Source organism: Carya illinoinensis, chromosome 10 (genome assembly GCF_018687715.1).
Source record: "Carya illinoinensis cultivar Pawnee chromosome 10, C.illinoinensisPawnee_v1, whole genome shotgun sequence".
NCBI classification, from domain to species: domain Eukaryota; kingdom Viridiplantae; phylum Streptophyta; class Magnoliopsida; order Fagales; family Juglandaceae; genus Carya; species Carya illinoinensis.
The window spans coordinates 37,810,669-37,833,919 of record NC_056761.1 but is presented as its reverse complement, the minus strand read 5'-3'; the positions used below and the strand labels follow the sequence as shown (position 1 = coordinate 37,833,919).

Below are 23,251 nucleotides of genomic sequence, written 5' to 3'. Positions count from 1 at the left end.
TGGTCTGAAGCAAGCTCATTTTGCATAATTTGCCAACATGATTATCACCGAGAATGACATATTTCTATATGCAGGTATTATCATCATCATCTTTCTAGATGTTGACAACATGATTATCACCGGGAATTACATGTCTAAAATACGAAGTTTTCAAATATTTTTGAGTCAAAATTTCGGGATGAAAGACTTGGGCAAACTCAACTACTTTCTTGGATTTGAGCTTACTTCTGGCACATATGGTTATTATCTCTCAATTTAAATATATTTCTGATTTGATTTCTCGAGCTGGTTTGACTGACAACAAGACTATCAACACTCCTCTTGAGACCAAGGTTAAGCTTCTTTCCATTGATGGTGAACTACTTTATGATGCTACTCCATATTGACAGTTGGTCAGTAATCTTGTCTATCTCATTATTACATGACCAGATATTTCCTATGTAGTATAATTGGTTAGCTAGTTTCTGAATGCTCTACCCACTATGATGCCATTCTTCGTATTTTGCATTACATCAAGGGAACTCTATTTCATGGATTGCATGTTTCCTCACACTCATCTCTTGAACTTCAGGTTTATTCTGATGCCAACTAGGTTGGAGATGCTACTTATCGTTGATCCATCACCAGTTATTGCTTCTTACTAGAGATTTCTATGATATCTTGACATAGTAAGAAGCAGTCTATTATTGCTTACTCTAGTACAGAATCTGAGTATCGCACTCTCGCTGATACTACATCTGAGTTTTTATGGTTTCTCTAGCTTTCGGCAAATATGGGTGCCCTCCAAACGACTTGTTCTCCCATTTATTGTGACAATCGTAGTGCCAATTAATAACCATAACCAACAAGATTATGATCCAACAAACTTCATCTAAACAAATAAAAACATAACAATAAACAAGAAATAATTAAGCGATCTAACAATATGATAAAAACCGCTAGACTAAGTATTGTCATTAATCATTAGTATTAGTTATTATTGTGGTACTATAGTAATTTTAAAGGATAAAAATGTAATTTAGTTATATAAACTATGCAGGTTAATTGTAACTTGATAAAAACTTATTCCTTCATCGTATTTATACACTTATACTACTAGGAACATGCTCGATTCACAATGAAAAGATGCTCGTGAATACACTTATAAATTATTTTTTTATTATTTATAAATTTTTATCTTTTCTCATTCGCCAAACATCTATTTAAAAAAAAGGTAACAGAGACTAGGAGTTCTTGGATCACAACAGATAAAAGAAGATTTTTCCCATCACAATCCAAATGACTCCGCTTTATCCAGAATTTATTCTTTAGCATTTACGTATGGTTTGAATGTTAAAAATATTTTATATTATTTGTAAATAATAATAAAATAAATTATTAATAGTTTGTAAATAATATTAAAATATTTATAAATAATAATAAAATAACTTTAAAATATCTAAAAATAATTATATTCTCGACGTTTATCAAACGGATCCACGGGGAGCAACTCCCGTGTTCTATGGTCAAACACGTGCCAGCCGCTTTTTTTTTTTTTTTTTTAAAACCCTGTTCTTTTTCATGGGCAACCGGCCAGCAAACTGAGGAAACTCTGGAACGTATGAACAGAAGCCAGCTTTAACCTAAAACCTTCGGACTCTCGGAGGTCGGGAAGGCATATCGAAATTCGGCAAGATGGAAATGGACATTGAAAACGCTGCTAAAGCCAAAGGTAATACCCGTGAGAGCAACCCTTTTTTTTTTTTTTTTTCGGTTGAACTTGTATGGTTTATTTGATATAAATTGTATATGTGCAAAGGCGAAGAAATAAAGGAGAAGTCTGTTGTGGTGATATTGGTGGGTGCCCCAGGTAGCGGCAAGTCCACCTTTTGTGAGCAAGTCATGCGCTCCTCCACGCGACCCTGGGCTCGCATTTGCCAGGTTTCTTTCGATACTATGTGTGTCACATGTTTGATGAAATGCTTAATTTGTTTTCGAGTTGCTCCCTTGCAAAATGCGGGAACACCATCGTGAGAAGCGATAACCAACGGTGCCGCCAGATTAATGGAATATCACAATTACTTTACCACTATGCGGCTTTTACGTGTTTTTTTTTTTTTTTGATAAACTGGATTTATTCATAGATCAAAACAACATTAAAAAAAGTACATACTCCGTCCCAAAACTACATAATCAACTAATGATTACAACAAATCAGAGTCTATGAGCATCCTACTAGAGATAAAATCCGGATAAGAGTGCCACCATTGCTGCGTATCTTCAACCTCATTACCTTGTCTTCCCATATGAATGACATCAAATATCTGAAAACAGTGTAAAATATGCTGAATCTCCATGATCAAAGGCCCCGGCGATGTAAAATTGCTATCTTGAGAATTTATAGCTTTAACAACCTTCAAAGAATCCCTTTCCAATTGTAACCTTGTATACCCCATGTGTAGAATCATCTATAGACCTCTTAATGCTGCCAAGGCTTAAATATCATCCACTGAAAAATTCCCAACTTCCTTCCTACTTGAAGCAAACAAAACATCCCCTTTATCATCCCTAAGAATTGTACCCACTCCAGCAGCTCCAATCTCCCTAAAGAGAGCCCCATCGAAATGCAACTTAACACAACCAACTGGTGGAGATTTCCATGACAAAATCCTTTCTTTTCTCAACACTTCTCTAGACTGCTTGATAAAATTAAAGCTAGCCACATACTCAATACAATGATCAACACATACTTCAAGGGAGTCAGTTGTTGTCTCAAATAAACTTTGGTTTCTAAATTTCCACACACCCCAAGCAATAGTTATAAATGATGAACCCAAAGACATATTATTTTCCATAAGATTCCACAATATCCCATCAAAGCAAGTAGCAGTAGAGAAGAAGGGAAACAATTGACGACAACGAGATATCCAGATCTGAGTTACCTTTGAACATAGACACAAAGCATGACGCTGATCCTCAATTTGAGTGTTGCAAATTCGACACAATCCTTCTGATGAAACACCCCGCTTCAATAAGTTTAACCTTGTTGGTAGACTATTTCGACTAGTCCGCCATGCAAAATTTTTTACCTTTGGAGGAAGAGCCAAATGCCACAATTTTTTCCGATAAGTTGGACACCTTCTGGACTCCATACTTTCCATCTGATCAGGTTTTGAATTAAGTCCCATCCCAAAATGATACCCAGATTTGACAGTGTATTTGTCCACTCTTATTTTCCCCCCAAACAAACTTATCCACAGCCCAAAAATGCCAAGGAGTTTGTAAAATTGAAGCTGCCACAGAAGGGGAAAAAGCTTTTTGTACAAAATCAAAATGCCACTGCCTGGTTTGTGCATTAAATAAGAAATTTACAGAAGCATCTGCAGGTAACAAATTAGAACATGGAACCCCAAGAGGATCTGCCCTTTCTGAAATCCATCTATCAAACCACACATTGATGCTCTCACCACTCCCAATTCTCCAGTAACACACTTTGTTTTAAATATTCTTGGCTGTACATAAACTCCTCCATATATAAGAGGAATTAGCATGAATATCAGACTGTAAAAAAGAGGTACGTGTGGTTTCAGCACCTTTGCCACCAACGAATTTGGATTAGTCATGATTCTCCATCCCTTTTTTGCAAGAAGTGCATGATTAAATAGTTCCAAATCTCAAAATCTCATACCACCATGCAGTTTAGAAATACACAATTTACTCCCACTAATCCAATGCATTTTATGTTCAGATCCTCTTTGACCCCACTGAAAGTGAGCAAACACATGTTCCAATTCTTTACACAACACTTTGGGCAGTTTGAACCAATTCATAGTAAATGTAGGAAGAGCTTGGGCCACAGCTTCAATCAATATCTCCCAAACCGCTTGCAATAACAATTTTTATTTCCACCCTTGTAGTTTGTTCCAAATACGATACTTCGAGTCTCGAAAAGTTTCTGTTTTGGAGTGCCCCACAAAAGATGGCAATCCCAAATAACTATCATGTGCTTGAATAGAGACCACATGTCATATATCCTTAATAGATTCAACTTCTTCGAAATCCACATTTCTGCTTAGCTATAGTTCAGTTTTTTCCAAATTTAAGTGCCATCCAGTTGCCTCTTCATAAATCTGTAACAACCTCATAGTAGCTTCATTTTCAGGCAAGAGCCTAATGGCATTTGACCCGGTTCTCCAAATGGAAAACTTGGGTTAAAAAACCCCCCCCCACCCCCTTGTATAATAAATAAATAAATAAATCAGCCACAGTGGCATTGCAAAACAATAAACTATCATCATTCAACAACAAATGGCTAATAACTGGTGCAGCATTACAATTTTTATTTCAAGTCAATTCCTCCTTACTGCTTTGGTATTTTTAGTATATATCTATGCTCAGTCGCAGAAAAAGTGTAACACCCCGTTCCCGTAGGATAGAGATGTTACTAATGTACATAACATATTGTCCGGTAAAGAGATTCATATCCTAAAATACTGTATTTATTGAAAACATTAATTAAACTGAACATAACTGTTTATTTGAAAACTTAAACTGAAAAAGTAAAATAAAAACATAAACTAACCCTACACGTGACTTTTTATCCAAAAAATATAAAAGAACTAAGTCCTTGCACTAGGTCTACTCCTGGTCCTCCAGCTTTACATTCTTACAACCATCATCTGTGACATTCAAACATAGAGGAGAACGAAGAAACAAACAAAAAAACAAAGAATGAGTCGAATACTCAGTAAATAGTATATCATATCGTAAAATATAACTTAACAAGAGTTAATTTTTGAAAAACTCTTCAAACCAACATATATCATTCACAGATTCTCATAGTATGTCTATTCATCACCAACATGAGCGGAAACATACATAATCATGGCGAACATATAGACGTAAATGCATAATTTACTTGTTTATCTTGTCATTCATTTATTATATGGTGAACTACGCTTGAGTTCGTGGCACCCCATAACTTGTCATAACATGGAGTGAAACATGCTTGAGTCTGTGTTTCACTTAACGTAAGGTGAACCACGCTTGAGTTCCGTGGCACCGCATAACATAACTTGTAGTGAACACGCTTAGATCCGTGTCACCCTTAACATAACTTGTGGTGAACATGCTTAGGTCCGTGTCACCCTTAACATATCTTGTGATGAACACGCTTAGGTCCGTGTCATCCTTAACATAACTTGTGATAAACACGCTTAGGTCCGTGTCATCCTTAACATAACTTGAAGTGAAACATGCTTAAGTCCGTGTTTCACTTAAGGTATGGTGAACCACGCTTAGGTCCGTGGCACCGTCTTATCATAGCTGGTGGTGAACACGCTTAGGTCCGTGTCACCCTTAAACATCTTATCTTTCTTAATGCATGAAAACTTATTTAAAATCGTGAACTTTTCTAGCATGGCATATACTTGTAAATAGCATAGCATAACATGACATATCCTTATACATGGCATAGCATAACATGGCATATTCTTGTACATGGCACAATATAATCTAAACATAAACATTCCATGGCATACATGATCTGAGATCTATATGAACTTTACATAACATACTCGATCTAAATGACATTACATAGCATATATGATTTAATCGCTACATGAACATGGCATACATGATCTAGGTACTACATGAGCATGGCATACATAATCTAGCTACTTTATTACATGGCATACTTGACTTAATGAACATCTCATGGCTTCCATATGATTTTAGAATTATTTACTCCACCAAACAACAATTCATTCATACAAACATAATGTCATAATTCATCAAAGATCATGAAGGGAATCTAACCTTGACTTAGCTCGTATCGTAGTGTAGACAAACATTATATTTTCATATACTATTAGAGAATTTACAGTACACATACAATTATATGATCATACTAATTACCTCTTAGCGCTGCTTTCACAATCTCACGTCGTAGCTTGTGACCTATACGAGGCACTAGATGCTATTAAACTTTTCTAGAAAACATGTCGTAGCAATCTAAATACTTAAAATCCTACCATAGAGATAATTTAATAAATATTCACTTATACAAAGATTTCATAAAATAATAATATTTAAAACTTATATCATATTACTTAATATTCTGTGTAGATGTATATCTTAATAATTTTATAAAAAAATCTAGTTAAAGGTTAATTGGAATATTAACTAAAATAATAGGTCGAGACAATATAAAAGAATACTTTAAAATATGCTTAGAAGCCCTTAAATATTTTCTATCAAACCAAGTTTATGACTAATATATTTATTTAAGTAAAACAACCCACTCAATACACTAAAACAGTTTCTCGTAAAACACCATCAACTCACAATAAACAGTATGCTAATTTATAAAATCAACCTACTTTAAATAATAAATATTTTCTGAAAAATAAATAGTAAAACAAGCCCACCTAAAAATAAACAAGTCCGGTTAAAAACTAAGTCTAATAGGTTTATTAAAGAAAAACTAGGTCCAACACCCTTAAAAGGAAACCACTTGGTCGAATGGCTTAAAGCCCAAAGGCCATTGTACTAAAAAGAATCTGGTTCAGGAGGGTATAGGCTAAGGGTCAAAGGGCTTGCAAGTGATTATGGAAGCATTAAAGGGGCTTTTTGGGAAGTCTGGAACAAAACAATTAAAATGAAGGAAAAAACTTACGGGAGTGGCTCACATTACGTATCACTGGAACCAAACAAAGAAAAAGAAAAAAATGGCCGTGCGATGCTTACCGAGAGGAAGCTGAGGCAACGATGGTTCTGGGTGGCTGGGAGTGACCGGCGACGCCACTAGCCTTCTCGGAAAAGTGGTGCGATACAATAGAGAGAGAGAGAGAGAGAGAGAGAGAGAGAGAGAGAGAGAGAGAGAGAGAGAGAGAGAGAGAGAGAGAGAGAGAAAATCTATCAAGCCGACAGGCAAAAGAGGGAGGGGAGGGTGGCAGACGGCAGTGGGCTTGCCGGAAGGGAGTGGGTTCACCGGAGTTGGGCTGGCCGGAGATTTCTGCGGCTGTTTCCGGCGAGTTGGTTGTCTCGGTTGGCTGTGAAAGTGGTTTTCTCTGTTGTAGGGGCTGTTACGTTGGGTTGGTATGTGTATATTTTTTCCAGATGTTTTTGTGTTTAATAGCAAGGATCATGTGGGATTTATAGATGAGGGAGAGGGAGATGCCGTGAGTCTTGAGGAGAAATTGGATAAAATCTAGAGTTGAGAGTTTGAATTCAATTCAGGGGTCGTATTCAAACTGAAATGAAAACTAACGGGATAAAATTTTGGGATAGGGGATGAAACTCAATCAGCAACAAATATCATCTTAAAATCTATTTCAAAATATATCTCAAGTTTATAACAACAATAATAATAATAATAAATAAATAAATAAAATAAAATCACTCTGGGACTGGGTGTTACAAAAAGTGTTCAAAATCTTTCCTATTTTTTTTTTTCTCCTGGTTGGTTAGTTTGTTTTGAATTTGCATTTCAGGATACCATTGGGAATGGTAAATCCGGAACAAAAGCCCAGTGCCTAAAAAGTGCAGCTAGTGCACTTAAGGGTGGAAAAAGTGTATTTATTGACCGATGCAATCTAGACAGAGAACAGCGGTTGGAATTTGTGAAGCTCGGTGGTCCCAATGTAGATGTGCATGCTGTTGTACTTGATCTTCCTGCTAAGCTATGTATATCCCGATCTGTTAAACGAACCGAGCATGAAGGAAAATTACAAGGTGGAAAAGCTGCTGCGGTGGTGAACAGAATGCTACAAAAGAAAGAATTGCCTAAACTAAGTGAGGGGTTCACTCGGATCACACTTTGCCAGAATGAGAGTGATGTTCAAGCTTGTCTTAACACATACAGTGCACTTGGTCCTATGGACACCGTTCCAAATGGATATTTTGGTCAGAAGAACCCGGATGCCAAAATTCAACTTGGTATAATGAAGTTCTTAAAGAAAGCAGAGGTTCCTGCCGCTGAGACAATTTCTGATGCAAGCAGGATTCAGAGTTCTTTTTCTCCTCAAGTTCTTCAGGAAAAGAACCCTGGATATAAAAGAGCGGAAAATGTTTCTTCATTTCCAGTGAATACCGCTAAGGACTTAAAGGAATGTGAAGACCTGGCAGTTTGCTCTGCTGGCAGTCATATTTTGAATGATGCTCCCACTCTGGCATTTCCATCTATTTCAACATCAGATTTCCAATTTGACCTTGAGAAGGCCTCTGATATCATCATTGAGAAAGTTGAGGAATTCGTGAATAAGCTTGGGAATGTTAGGCTTGTGTTGGTGGACTTGTCTCATAGATCAAAGATTTTGTCTTTGGTCAAGGCAAAAGCTACTGAAAAAAACATCGACTCCAGTAAGTTCTTCACATTTGTAGGAGACATTACACGACTCTGTTCAGAAAGAGGTTTGCACTACAATGTAATAGCTAATGCCGCAAACTGGTAAGTATGTGTCACATCCTTATATTTACTCTTTATTCACAACTTTAATTTAAATTTTTCATCAATGACTCTTAACAGTTGGCATCTGTGTCTGTATCTTTGTGTGAGAGAGAGAGTGTGTGTGTACAAACATGAAAATTTGGTTAAAAACCTGATTTCAACCTTTTGAAATTCCTGAGCTCTCTTTGGTATCTGAACCATATAAAGGCAAACTCCAGAGTTGTTATTGATCTTCAAAAAGGCATTGTTTGAATTTGATCATGACCTTTAACATTGTTGCTGCATGTTGCCCAAAAGCTTTAGTCATTCCTTGTTTTTAGTATCCATTGGATAATGGTGCTCTGATTACTATGGAATCTTATAGCAAGTCCTTGAAGTCCAACCAGTTTGCTTTCATTATAATATGCTGAGTTGTCATTGCATGCTTGCCCCCTCAAATATAATGTAAGATAGATATGCTGCTGATAAAAATAAACACAATGGAATACTCCTGTGATCAAAATCTAGTTTGCATGCCAAGAAGATCAAATGAGTAGTTATCCTTTTCAGGCGGCTGAAGCCTGGAGGTGGAGGTGTGAATGCTTCAATTTTCAATGCTGCTGGCCCAGCCCTTGAGGTTGCTACCAAAGAACAAGCTAAATCTCTTCACCCGGGGAAGTCTGTGGCTGTTCCTCTTCCTTCAACTTCTCCCTTGTTTACTAGGGAAGGGATTACCCATGTCATACATGTTCTTGGTCCAAATATGAACCCACAAAGACCAAATTGTCTGAACAATGACTATATTGTAGGCTGCAAAGTTCTCAGAGATGCCTACACTTCATTATTTGAAGATTTTGCATCCATAGTTAAGACCCAAGCAAAGTTGGCTAAGGGAAAAAATGTGAACCTTGTGACAAACCCTCTAGGGCTACAAGAACACAATGAGGGTGTAAATACAAAGCATTCTCCCAATAACGATCAAAAGAGTAAGAGAGAGGATGTCGATGACTATGATAGAAGCAAAAAGTGCAAAGCATCTCTGTATGAAGTTGAAGCCAATATCCATGATTTTAGAACTGAGAAGGAACACACAAACAATGACAAGATTGATGCAAGCATGACCAAGGCATGGGGATCATGGGCTCAAGCGCTCTACCATATTGCCATGCATCCTGAGAAACACAGGGATGTCGTGCTGGAGATTTTGGATGATGTTGTAATATTGCATGATCTTTATCCCAAGGTAAACTTAGACCATTAACCCCCCGCCCCCCTTCTTATGCTTAGGTTCCTTGTATTAGGAGTGAAATCTTCTTTCTTTCGCAGGCGAGAAGGCATCTTTTGGTGTTGACTCGATATGAAGGTCTTGATTGCCTCACAGCTGTGCGTAAAGAACACCTGAATTTGTTAAGGACAATGCATGATGTGGGTATGCGTTGGGTTGAGAAGTTCCTGCAAGAAGATGCATCGTTGATTTTTCGCCTTGGATATCACTCGGTACTTACTGTCTCTGCTTTAATGTATTAGATGTACTTTCCATCTTTTATGCTCCTTTCTATGCCGACAGCCTTGGCTTAGGTGCTGTAGCAGTGAGTTCAGGATAGTTTTCATGTTCGACCCTTACCAAAAGTAGGAATAAGAAACTATTTTACCTTACAAAGTCTATGCCTTAAGCCGTAGACAAAACTTGGTGGAAATGATACTCATTAAAGTCGATGACAATACCACTTGGAGGCCAAATTTTGGCCTCAGGTAGCTGGGTTGGGTTTTGTGCAAAATCAAATGACTGGAAGAATACAGAATGATCGAGACAAAAAAGAGAAAAAAAAAAATGAGGAGAAGAGGAATGGACAAACATGTCTTTGGGTTCTGAAAAATAATATAATATTGTGATTCAAATACAAGTGAAGTATTTAAAATTATTTTCAGTTATGTTTTGAACTGACCTTGGAACATATGAAAGAATGATCCAATATGCCAGTCTTTAGTTGCAATTTTTATGCATTTCTATGTTCATCTGCCAACTTTTAGTTTTCTTTTCAAATTTCAGTCTGATGAATTACGACAGATATATGGTAGAAATTTAAAATTTGACTTTCTGGAAAGGCATTTCTGACTCTTTCTCCTCTCTTTGCAGGGCCCATCAATGCGACAACTGCACCTGCATGTCATTAGCCAAGATTTTGATTCAAAACATTTGAAGAATAAGAAGCACTGGAATTCATTTAATACTGCTTTCTTTTACGATTCAGTGGATGTAATTGAGGACGTCAGCAATCATGGTAAAGCAACATTAAGAGATGATGAAAGCCTGTTATCTACAGAATTACGTTGTCATCGATGCAGAAGTGCGCACCCCAACATACCTCGGTTAAAATCACATATTAGCAATTGCCGGGCCCCCTTTCCGCACTCTTTACTTCAAAGTGGCCGTCTGGTGCCACCACCATAAATGCAGCCCTTGATCCTTAGGTGCATGTAGATAATATATGATCAAGTTTTGTTGTAAATAATGTAGAATCACACCCTAATGAAATCGATGTGCAATATCATCAATTTACTTTACGATTTTTGGTTGATGGAATGATGTTGTGGATTGAGTATTAGAAGGCGTTGATAATGGAGCGGAATATTGTGTTGTCAGAAAGGTACACCTCAGTTGAGTTAGAGATCATGCAGCAGTAGCAACCACCTTAAATGATGGGACATGTTGATTTAAGGGACATGTTAATGGAACTTTAGAAGCCCAATTAGAAACGCAGTGGCGTCGCATATGGCATTAGGTTCAACTTATTTTTGTTTGGAATTCATGCCCCTTTTGTCTTCTAATGCTATACATGTTTTCATCCTATATATTTAGTTATAACAAGAAGTAGATCCAAACCACATAGAAAAATTCTATTCGGGGGCTGCAAATGCTGGCCCTACTTAAACGAAACAAATCATTTAGGTGAAAAATTTGTGCATAGGGAATGAATAGTCTGAAATGACTCGCGCATCGGAAGGAAAACTGCTCTCTCTCCTAAGCCTTAAGCATAGATTCAGTCTGAAAAATCTAATTCCCTTCGCTGTTGTCTTCCTTGTCAACAACCGTCGCCCTCTTAGAACCATCCCCTTCCCCCTGCTCGAAACCGTCGTCCCCTTCCCCTTGCTCAGAATCATTGTCCGTCCCCTTTCCCCTTGTCTAGAACCGTTGTCCATCCCCTTCCCCTTCCTCAATCGTCATTATCGCCTTTGTCAGCTAGAATCTACCCTCAACAAGGTAAAACGATTTGTGTTTTGAGCTTTCAATTCTTGTTTCATGGTGCCAAAGGCTTGTGGCCTAATTGACATAACCCCAACTTTCAAAATGGAGGTCTAGAGTTCAAAACGCCCCATCCAAATATATCAAAAAAAAAATCTTGTTTTATGGTATGAATACTTGTTTTATGATGAGCTTGTCTACTATATTGATTTCTTTTTTTCTAATTTATCTTGCCATCTCTTGCTCGCCGAATCGAATAAGTAGATGTGGGATGAATTGTACATGTCATTGAGATATAGTGAAATGCAAACCATTCAATAAAAAACCAGAAATCAATGAAAATTAAATAAAACAAATGCATCCTCAAGTTGTTTCTTGGTTGTTATTGAAACCAATTTTAAAACTAATAAAAACAAAAAATATCAAGAAAAGGAAGTGATGATTTTTATATAAGTTAGTTATCCAATCAAATCCTTTAAATAAATAATTTGGAAGTAGTTTGAATTGCAATAAAATTCTAATGATAGAGCAAAACTGGCGTGATGGACTATTCTAATAGAATGTTGACACCTGGTACTAGATCTTCTCAGTAGTAGTAGTTTTTTATTCAAACTTTTCTCTAGATAATTAGGAACCATTGAAACCACTTGAGAGACCTCATAAATCAGAGGTTCTTCATGCCCTTTCCCAAGTTCTCCACTTTGTTTACTTTTTCCTTACCTTTTTTTTCCTCACTTAAATGGCTCTATTTTTATTGGGTTGAAGTCTTCAGTTTTGATGAGCTTTGAGCTTTGGAATTGGTTACTCTGTTTTTATTGGATTGGAAGTCAATATCACAAATACTATAAGCTATGGAATTGGTTACTCTGGATAGCTTGTTACTCTAGTCAATGGCTGCCATTGATATTTCTAGTATACTTTGCAGCAAAGCCATTGACATGTCTAGCATACAAGTGAAAACTGTGACATATCTAAAAGTGAGCAATCAATCATATCATTTATGCTATACTCATGATTGGTTTTTTCTTTTCTTCCAATATGTTTTAAAAAGCCTTTAGCCTGTTAGTGTACAAAGTTGTTCGATCTTGGCCAAGTCCATACGATGAACCTAAAATATTTTCCTTTAGCTGCACCTGGCTGGAATGTTCTGAGCTATTATTGCTTTCCATTTTGGCCTACTTATGAATGTAAATAATCCAACATAGAAGGTCATGCTTTCTACTTGAATGAAAAGTCCAGATTTGACTGAGGAAAAAAATAATTCCTTGTCAATAGGAACCTTTGAGAAGTTGCTAATAAAATGGGTAGTATCATTTCCAATGGCAATTTTGCAGCAGCTAATAAAATGGTTAGACACATGTTCAATGGTAGTTTTGCAGCAAGGTTTTAATGCAACAGTGTTAGCATTGCCACCTACCTACTCACGAAACACATATGCATAAAATATCAAAATAATAAATACAGTTGTAATTCTTTTTTGATAGTTAAATATAGTTGTAATTCTTGCTTGTCAATATTCCTATCCATATATATAATCCATGAAATCTTTGTTATGTTGTAGCAGCATCTCTACTTGTTCCAAGGGTATTTTTTTTTATATGCAATGTTTTCATCGCATTCTTCATCTTTTTTAGTTGATCTTTTTTCGAATCATGCTCCAAGTTGTCTATGCGGAGAGATGACACGTCTAAAATTCTCAAACACCCCAAGAAATCCAAGGTGACCTTTTTATTCCTGTCTAAATTACAATAAGGGGGTCAACACTAATTACTCTTGTTTGTGTACTTTTATTTTCTTACATTGTTGTATTAATCATAATTTCCCACAATGATTTGTACAAGTTATTTGCTGCAGGGAAGGCCATACTACAAGTACTTTTTATGGATAGATATTGAAGTAGGAAATGAAGGAAAAGTTGTATGGGAAGGGGAACGTTGCCCCCAAAAGAGAGAGGAAGAACTACAAAAGTAGGAGGAAGAACTCTAAAAGAGGGATGAAGAGCTCCAAAAGAGAGATAAAGAACTCCAATGTGCAAGGGAAGAGATTCAAAAAAGGGAGGAGAACATCCAAAATATTGCGTTGGAACTTCTTAATGATTGGGATGAGCTTCAACGTCAAATGAAAGATATTAGCCATGCACGCATGCTACTCTACATGTATTGGGGACTTTCAATTCTAATATCATGTTATTGGATAGGATCAATAACAATTGAAGATTAATGTTTACCAAAATGTTTAACTTTGTTCAGGTTGTAATAGGTTTAGGACCTTTATCAGTATTGTAATATTCAAACCTAGCAGTTGTGTATGAAACTCTTAGAACTTGTGATATTTATTTAATATATTATAAGTGCTGTCATGTTTTCATATAGTTTGGATTGCTATGTTTTCAATACTCAAAAGTTAGAAAATGATGGCAAAATGTACTACTGGAGTTAGAAAATTATAATGACCAATCTCATGTCCACCAATATCATGAGCATGACCAATCCTGTAATAATTTGAAAATACGATGCACATCTCATGTCCACCAAAATCTATACAAATCCATACTCATAAAATGGTTAAAATATCCAAAGTTACAACAATACACGGATGAAGTTAAGAATTACATAAACCAATTCTTTTTAACATAGTCAAAATGCAACAATCTACACAGTCTTCTCATTAATCCTCGAGAGGGCCATGATATTAGAAGTCCGCCTGCAAGTAGTTTGAAAAATTGTACAAAAATCATGCAAAAAAACTCATAACTTGTTTAGCATAGAAACTAAATGGAATATTAACAAAATATACCTAAGAACCAACACTTTGTTGTGTACCAAACACGTCTTTCGGATGAGAGGTTGCCTATAACTTGCCTGTGAGCATTAACTTGATATGTTGTAATCTCTCCTTGCATTTTTATGAGAACACTATGAGAATAGATAATCCTCATTACTTACGTATGTACTTCCTTAAACATAGAATTTGTGTATACTTCCTGAAATTTCTTCTCCATGGGTAAATGGGATACACATGGGATTGTGCAATTGAATGAATGAAAGTCCACTGCCATCTCATTCTCTACTTTGTTTCTCAGTGCAATGTCAAATTGATCAACAAATTCTTTTAACGTAGTCGTTGAATGTACAAATACATCCAAAAAGGCATCCATTCTCTCACTCCTCTAAGTTGTGCTCATCCCAACCCAAAATATATCTTTTAGGTATACAGGAGCCCAATATATTCACTGACTATAAAGACTTTGAAGCCATGCATTCTCGTGCAAATTGTAAGTGTCAAGAAACACCTTCCAAGACTTCTTAAACTTGTCAAAAGTCTAAGAATCATAAAAATATTTCTGCAATGCACTCTTCAAACCACACTTATATTCAGCATGTAAGCCCAACTTCGCTTGCAGTTTTCGCATTATGTGCTACAAATAGTATATGTGTTGGTTGTTCGGAAAAACTATTGCAATAGCATTTTTCATAGCTCTGTCTTGATCAGTGATAATAGTTTTTTACACTCTCTCATCCATACATTTCAACCAAGTCTCAAATAGTTAAACAAATGTTTCAGTATTTTCATTTTATATCAAACCTGCTTCCAAAAGTATTGACTGTCCATAGTAATTAACACCAACAAAAGAGGCGAATGACATGTCATATCTATTTATTAGGTGTGCTGTATCAAATGTCATAACATCCCCAAAATACCCATATGCTGCTTTGCCACGTGCATCGGCCCAAAAGAAATTTTGTAATCATTCATCATCATCCAAATCCATCAACGAGTAAAACCCATCATTCTTATACTACATTCTCTCAAAATAACCACGAAGTGCATCAGTACTTATTTTGTCAAGTCTAAGGTCATGTCGAGCATTGTCAATATAATTTGCTTGCATCTTTCTCAATAAATAGAAGTTTCTCGAATCCACTCACCTCGACAACCAATGCATTAAAACTTTTAGTCATACCTATGTCTTCCTTGTCGTTAATATATAACTAGCTATTTAAAAAATCATCAATTGCTCGATAACATCTAAAGAATCTTTCCTTTCTTGGACTTAGCCCATATTTATCTGTATTTTGAACAGTAGTTATGCACAAGACACCACCAGCCAAGATTAAATTAATATTCGCCTTACAATCGGTCTTCATTGTTAGACATGGTTTAGAAAGGTTGGTAATACGATTCCTTACCTTACCACCATGAGCACAACCAAGTGTTACATATATAACACTCTCATCATCTCTCCTTTTATTTATTTGGATCGTTATGCCAAATCCAGTTTATTTCCCATATTGCTTATAGTAATCAATGAGTTCTTACTCAGTTTTAAAAAAGCATCCCTAATGTTGGCTCTGAAACCCCATCATCATCATTTCCTAACGTTGGCTCTAAAACTCCATGATCATCATTCCCAGGCATTGACTCTAAAACCCTATCAGTTACTTTCTCATCATTTGTCACATTTGGAGTATTTAGATAAATACTGCTTTCAGAGGAAAATAGCAATCGCCTAGTAGATACGCTTTTTTCCCCTTTCTCTATCAAGAACAATCTCGATATATTTAAGTACAACATGAAATTAAAAAAATTAAATAAGTAAAAAAATTTTGGTACAAAAAAGACAACTTTTGTTCCAAACAAAAAACCACACTTGCTTATTTTAACATCACAAAGCATGTATTGGGGAAGACATGGTGTTAGGCCTAGAGTCTGAGCCCAATATCATGAGAGGCCCAGGCCAACCATGCTTAAATTCCTCACGACCTCAAAATTTCAAGTAGAGGCCTCAAAATCTTCCTCACGACCCTTAAATTCTCCACCTTCTCGTCGATATTAAATCTAGAATTCACAATATCATTCAGTTTAGTATAAAAATCATTAAAACTCTCATCTTTCAACATTTTAATCTCTTCAAATTTTGAGTTTAGCATATGCAATTATGAATTTTTTACTATTTTTGTGCCATTATGTGTAACTTCCAAAATATCCCAAAATTCTTTAGCAATTGTACACATGGAGATTCTTTTAAATTCTTTGGGGGATACCACCATGAAAATAGCTTTAAGTCCTTTACTATTCCAATTGCAATTTCTGATTTCATCTATCGTCTAAGTATCTATATATGGGTCTAGTCCATCCTCATTCAACCGAACGCCATACACGTTCATCCAAAAATTTGAAGAAAGCCCTCATACAAACTTTTCAATAAGCATAATTTTTTCCATCAAAGTGTGATGGAACATATAATAACATCGACATGATCTACAACGACATCTATCACACTCGAATGAGTGAACCACACTCTGATGCAAATTGAAATCCCCAACGTATCCATGTAAAACTATGAAATTGTCTACCAATTTTCTTGAACAAATTGATTAAATCTTAATATTATGATTATTAAATGAATAAAATACTTAAAGTAGATAATTAAACTTGCAAGACACGATAATTGGTTACGAAGGGAAACCCTTTAAAGAAGTCTTTAAAAGTAAAATCCTATGAGGCAACCAAACCCAGGAAAGTCAATCTTATTGTTTGAAAATCAATTACAAGTAATTCTCAATTAAAAAACCTTTGTAACTTGACTCTCTTACTTATCCAGACACATGACTCATTTGTCTTCTACCACAGTAGCAGCTAGAATCTCTGGCAATTTTCAAACTATTAACTTCATTCCTGGAACTCCAGTGGCTGAAATCTAATCAACGATCCTTCACACTTAAAGTACGATCACACTAAAAAAGATATCACAAATATGAAAATTCACTAAGGAATTTTCTCACCAAATTTTGCACTAGAAAGTGCTCTAAAAGATATATAGATCTGAATCTCTGCAGATCCTAACCAATAGCATCTCTTAAACAAATAATTTGAAAAGAGTTCCAGTTAAAGTAGGATTCTGCTGATGGATAGAATTTGTCGCGAGGACGTCTCCGGACGAATTGCTAACATTTCGCGATAACTCTCTTCTGCATTGACTGATTTCTGTTTAGCTTTCATTCTGGATAAATACAGATCTTCCTGAACTCAATTTTTACCTCAATAACTTATCTAAACAACCTGTACGACTTCTAGATAGGCTCAATATTATTTAGAGATAAATCAATAATTATTTTACATTCATCCAATAATTTCAAATATAATAATAAGATAAGCCTTATCATATAGTCATTTAATCCTAGCTAATTTTTGCCTTTACACATTATAATCAACAATCTGCTAGCTGTAAATTGCACTAGTACTAGGAATATTCTTTCAATTTTCTTTTATATATATATAGGCACTGCCTCATTGTAATCCCTTGAGGAAAATCAATATACAAAGCTAAAAGTTTAGTAGAAGCAATATTCATATTCTATTTTACTTCATCGATCCATCCTTTTTATGGGATATGATGATGGACATAATATTTGGAAGAGATGAGATGAACATATTAGAAAAATACAATATTCCATAAATATTGATATCCATGATATTGGTTCTTTATTACTCAGTATTTTGATTGAATTAATGTTTAGGTGAGAGGCAATTCAAATATCCGGATTTATATATAGATATATTATATAACATTGCTTGTTACTTTTTTCTTCAAACACTTTCTACAATTTCAAGATATATAGACATTATACGTCTACATCACTATATTATATACAGTATAGTCCACAATCCACATACTATATCTACTTTCTCTTCAAATTGTAAAAGATATTTAGGTCAAAAGATTATAGAAAATTATAATTCGATATAAGTTATAACAGCGTCATTTGTCTTTGCATATGATATACGATGAGTTGAGATTAAAGTTGAAAATTAAATAAAATATTGTTGGAATATTATTTTTTAATATTATTATTATTTTGGAATTAGAAAATGTTGAATTGTTTATGATATTTTTTGTGAATATTTGAAAAAAGTTATAATAATTAAATAAAATGATATGAATTAAGATCAACTCTAAATACAAATGGAATTAATTACCTAAACTCACCATAGAGTGATGCTATTACTTTTCTCTACCTTTAGGTGCCCCTATGTTTTCTCATCTCCTATATGCTGATGATATTGTGGTTTTTTCTAATGCGTCTAAGCACACTGTTAGGGCTTTGATGGAGATTTTCCATACGTTTGAGGCTTGGTCGGGCCAAAAGATTAATTATGATAAGTCTAATTATGATAAGTCTACAGTGTTCCGATCTAAGTGGTTATTGCCTAGCCGTACCAGAGACATACTGGTTGTAACTAGGATCTCACAAGGTCGCTTCCCTATCACTTATCTGGGAGCTCCTATGGTGGACTGCAAGCTCAAAGTTGCTCATTTTGATCCTCTTATAGAGAGAGTTGCAAAAAAGTTGGCAGGTTGGAAAAATAGGTTGTTGTCGCAAGGTGGCCGGTTGATCCTTTTGAGGCACGTTCTCACTAGCATGCCTATTCATTTTCTTTCTATGGTACACATGCCTAAGACAGTGAAGAGGAAACTATCCAGCATGTTTGCCAATTTCTTTTGGGGTGCTGAGGACTAGAAAAAGAAAAGACATTGGAGGGCTTGGAATAAATTGTGTGTCTCGTGTGAAGAGGGGGGTGTGGGTGTAAGGGATCTTGATGAGGTCCAACAGGCTATGTTTTTAAAGTTCGATTGGCAACTTTTGACGTAGGATTCTCTCTGGGCCAATTTTTTCCGTGCTAAATATGTGAAAAATAATCATGTTTCTCTGATGCAAAAAGGGGCGATTTGGTTCTCAATTTTGGATGAATGTCCTTAAAGGTGTTCTGTTGCTTCTTCAAAATTCTCAATGGAAAGTGAGGGAAGGAAAGGTCTCCCTGTGGTATGATAAATTTATGAAAGATGGTACCCTATTAACAAGGTGGAATCTCATCTCGGAGTCTCATATTCGTGTGCAAGATTTGGTGGTTCGGAACTGTTGGGACATGGATAAACTTAATGATCTTGTTAGTCCTCAGCTGGCCGGTGAGGTTATGGCTTCGGTTAGTAGGGTGAAGAATAAAGAGGATCTGTTGATTTGGATCCCTGATAAACACGGTGAGTTTTGTACCAGGTCGGCTTGGGATATTACTCATGTTAAATTCCCAAAAATTTATGGTGCAGCTTGGATATGGAACAAATAATTGCCTAGAAAAATTTCTATTTGTATGTAGAAAGCTTATTTTAATTGTCCTAGTGTGAATGATCAAGTCCATAAGCTTGGTATTCTGGTTGTCTCTTGTTGCAACTGTTGTGAGAACCGCCATTGTGAAGACCTGAATCACGTTTTGGGTAGTGGAGATTTTGCTAGTGCCCTTGGAGAAAAGTGTCTGCCGAAATGGGGTTCCCGTTTGCGGCTATTCAAGGTTGGAAGGAACGTAGTGCAGCCTCGTTTTGCCATGCTTCTCTTCAGCCCCAAGTTAGGATTCTTACTGGATTACTTCCGTCCATTATTGTGTGGAGATTGTGGCAACGCCAATGTAAGGCCAGAATGGAAGATATGTGAATGGAGTTTGGCACTTAATTAAATTCTAGGTGCATGTGGTGATGGAGAACATTTCCAAAGTTACAAAGCTTAGTTCTAGGGATGCTAGGCTACTTGCGTGGCTTGATATTCTCCCTATTCTTCCAAAACAAAAAAATGAAAGGGTGATGCGGTGGTCCAAACTGGCTCAAGGCCATATTAAATTGAATGTGGATGGGAGTAATCTCAGGAATCCAGGAAGTAGTGGTGATGGTGGAGTGCTCCGTGACAAGGGTAGTAATCTTATTTTCGCTTTTTCATAGCCTTTTGGGATATGTACTAATACTGAGGCTGAACTTCATGCCTTGCTTGAAGGGCTCTGTCTTTGTAGAATTACCAGTTGGAGGGAGCTAGATATTGATTGTGATTCTCAGGTAGTTGTTTCCTAGGTTAATTCCAAATTCTGCTCTCTTTGGTATTTCTGGGATTTTTGGAACCAAATTGTTGATCACCTTAAGGTGATAAATGTTGTGTGCAATCATTGCTTCTGAGAATGAAAGTCTGTGGCGGACTCTCTAGCAAAGGAGGGTGCACAGGGTGCATATATGTTCTACTTGGATATTCAGAGCCTTCCTCGTGAGATTGGAGGCCTTGCGAGACTTGATAAATTGGCTATTGCTTACATTTATACCTAGTTCGTTGTTGGGGATCGCTTACGGTTTCCAAAGTTTGTCTTTCGGTTGCTGATGGCTCGCTATGTTGGGTGCTTCTAGTCACGTCGGATTATGGTTGATCTGCCTGACTCTTGGGCGCTGGTCTTCTCTCCAGGTATGTCTCTCATTGCACTATGTTCTTTTTTTTTTTCTTACTCTATGGTTGTGCAAGTTTTATTACAGTTTGCTGCGTGTGATTTTTCTTTTCTTGGTGTCAAATGTATTGTGGTTGTGTTTTCATGTTTTTTTGTTTGGAGGCTTGGGTTTTGGTATTTTTGGTTTGTTGTAACCCCTAAGTCTCATGTTGTAACCACGGTATTCCTCCGCCATAAATAAAGGCTTATTAATAAAATTTGGGACGTGGCTTCCGGCTCTTAAAGAAAAAAAAGGTGATGCTATTATCCATCGAGATCATGAGTGGCTATATAAGTTAACTATTTAATAAAATAAAAAAACTAATTAAAATACAACACATCAATTTATATGATGATGAAATTTAAAATAAAGAAAATGGTTTCTTTTAATTATATAAAAATCATACACTATTTTCTTGGAATAAATGTATGCTAAATAAAAAATTATATAATATGTTTTAATATATTATACGACAACTTTGTTTTCGACAATTCTTTTGTAAATACTTTTAAATGGAACTGATTATCATGCAAAAATTAAAATTTCAAATAAAAAATATTAAAATGTTTCATTAAGCGATAGTATTATCCTAATTGTTTATAAATTAATTATAAAATAATTGTACGGATATTTTTTTACGGTAGCTAGTCAAAGTCAAACTCCTCTTTTTAACTTAATTATTTAAATCTAAACGGCCCTTTAACTGAAAAAAATGTAATGAATGCTGTTAAAAATGTAAGGAAAATTCTACCGACCACCTTTTATCTTATCCATCAATATTTTATTTTAAAAAAAATAAAATAAAAAATGATTCAAGGATTATAAAAGTGCTATATTTTATATAATTGAATGAAAAAGCAGAAAAGTGTGATAAGTAACCTTATTCAAGTAATTTTAGTAATAAAATTATCAATTATAATAGTTTGGAGAATATGTAAAGCCTAGTGATAACCTTAATCGGGAGCTTAAAAGCCTAAAATATCACCCGACTAAAATGGAGAAACTCCATATCCAAAGTGTAGAGCACTCTCAATGCAGGATGCTTTAAAATACAATATGAAGAAGGTTGGTCGAAATAAAGATCCAATAGATGTTGTAAATAAAAGTACCATTCACTGTGATAATCAAAGTACCATTCACCTTGTCAAGAATCAGGTATACCATGAGATATTAAAGCATATAGATATCAGATTACATTTTGTAAGGGATGTCATATCAGCTGGAGAGATTGGGTTGGAAATGATTCCAACAAAACAGAACCCTTCAGACATGATGACAAAGTTACCAACAATCAAGTTCAGACATTGCCTGAACTTGATTAACATGGAAAATTGTTAATTCCCTCTTACAAGGAACCAACAGGAACAATCAAGAGAAGTGAGGCACTTTGCAAGGTCTAAATGCTTGCCAAGTTTGAGAATTATTATAAGGGATATCAATCATTTAGAGTTATACATATGACTAATAAAGCAAATGGCTGTCACATAAGAAAAAGACTCGTGTTCTTTAACATATTGTTGAGGCAGAAATGGAAAGTTAAAATATTCATTCTTTGCTGATCACATGTGAAGGCTATAAAAGGAAGGGTCATTGATTGTATAATATATAACATAATGTAATGAGAGGGTGAGTACAAGAGAGATTAGAGAGAATATTCTGAACGTAAGAATTCTTCAAGAATCAGAGAGGGAAAGGAAGCTTGTTCTTGCAATCTCCCAAACTGTACCATTTTGATCATCAATATGAAAGACTCTAAACTGTTCTTGCTGTAGATGTAGATCATTAGATCGAACCACGTAATTCTCTTGTGTCTTTGATATTCTACATTTACTGTTTTTTCTATTTCCTATAAGTTTCTTGGCAATCTTGGCAAGGAATTCTCCTTTTTCATAAAGAAAAGATTACAAAATTGTCAATAGGTGGCATCAAGAGCTAGATTCTATGTGGATAGCCAAGTTTGATGTTGAGAAATTCACTGGAAATAATGATTTTGGTCTATGGAGGATTAAGATGAAAGCACTACTGGTTCAACAGGGCCTTCAAGATGCACTTCTTGGTGAAAAGAACTTGAAGTATTTATCAAATAAAGAAAAACTACAAGTCATGCAAAAGGCTCACAGTACTATCATCTTGTCCCTTGGTGACAAAGTCTTGAGGGAAGTCACCAAAGAAGATACTGCAGCAAGTGTTTGGCTAAAATTAAAAAGCCTGTACATGACCAAATCTTTGGCAAATCGACTCCATAAGAAGACCAAGCTCTATACTTTCAAAATGACTCCAGATATATCTATGGAAGAACATGTTG

General features: G+C 35.6%; 1 protein-coding gene across 1 annotated transcript; it reads left to right on the top strand.

Moving 5' to 3' along the window:
• Positions 1 to 1,549: 1,549 nt before the first annotated feature.
• On the top strand, positions 1,550 to 10,986 carry LOC122279587 (transcription factor bHLH140). Its single transcript, XM_043090291.1, has 6 exons — positions 1,550 to 1,711; positions 1,799 to 1,920; positions 7,473 to 8,428; positions 8,978 to 9,650; positions 9,734 to 9,904; positions 10,545 to 10,986. Exons 1-6 carry the CDS (start codon positions 1,675 to 1,677, stop codon positions 10,857 to 10,859), a joined length of 2,274 nt encoding a protein of 757 aa, XP_042946225.1. The 5' UTR covers positions 1,550 to 1,674; the 3' UTR covers positions 10,860 to 10,986.
• The last annotated feature ends 12,265 nt before the right edge of the window (positions 10,987 to 23,251 follow it).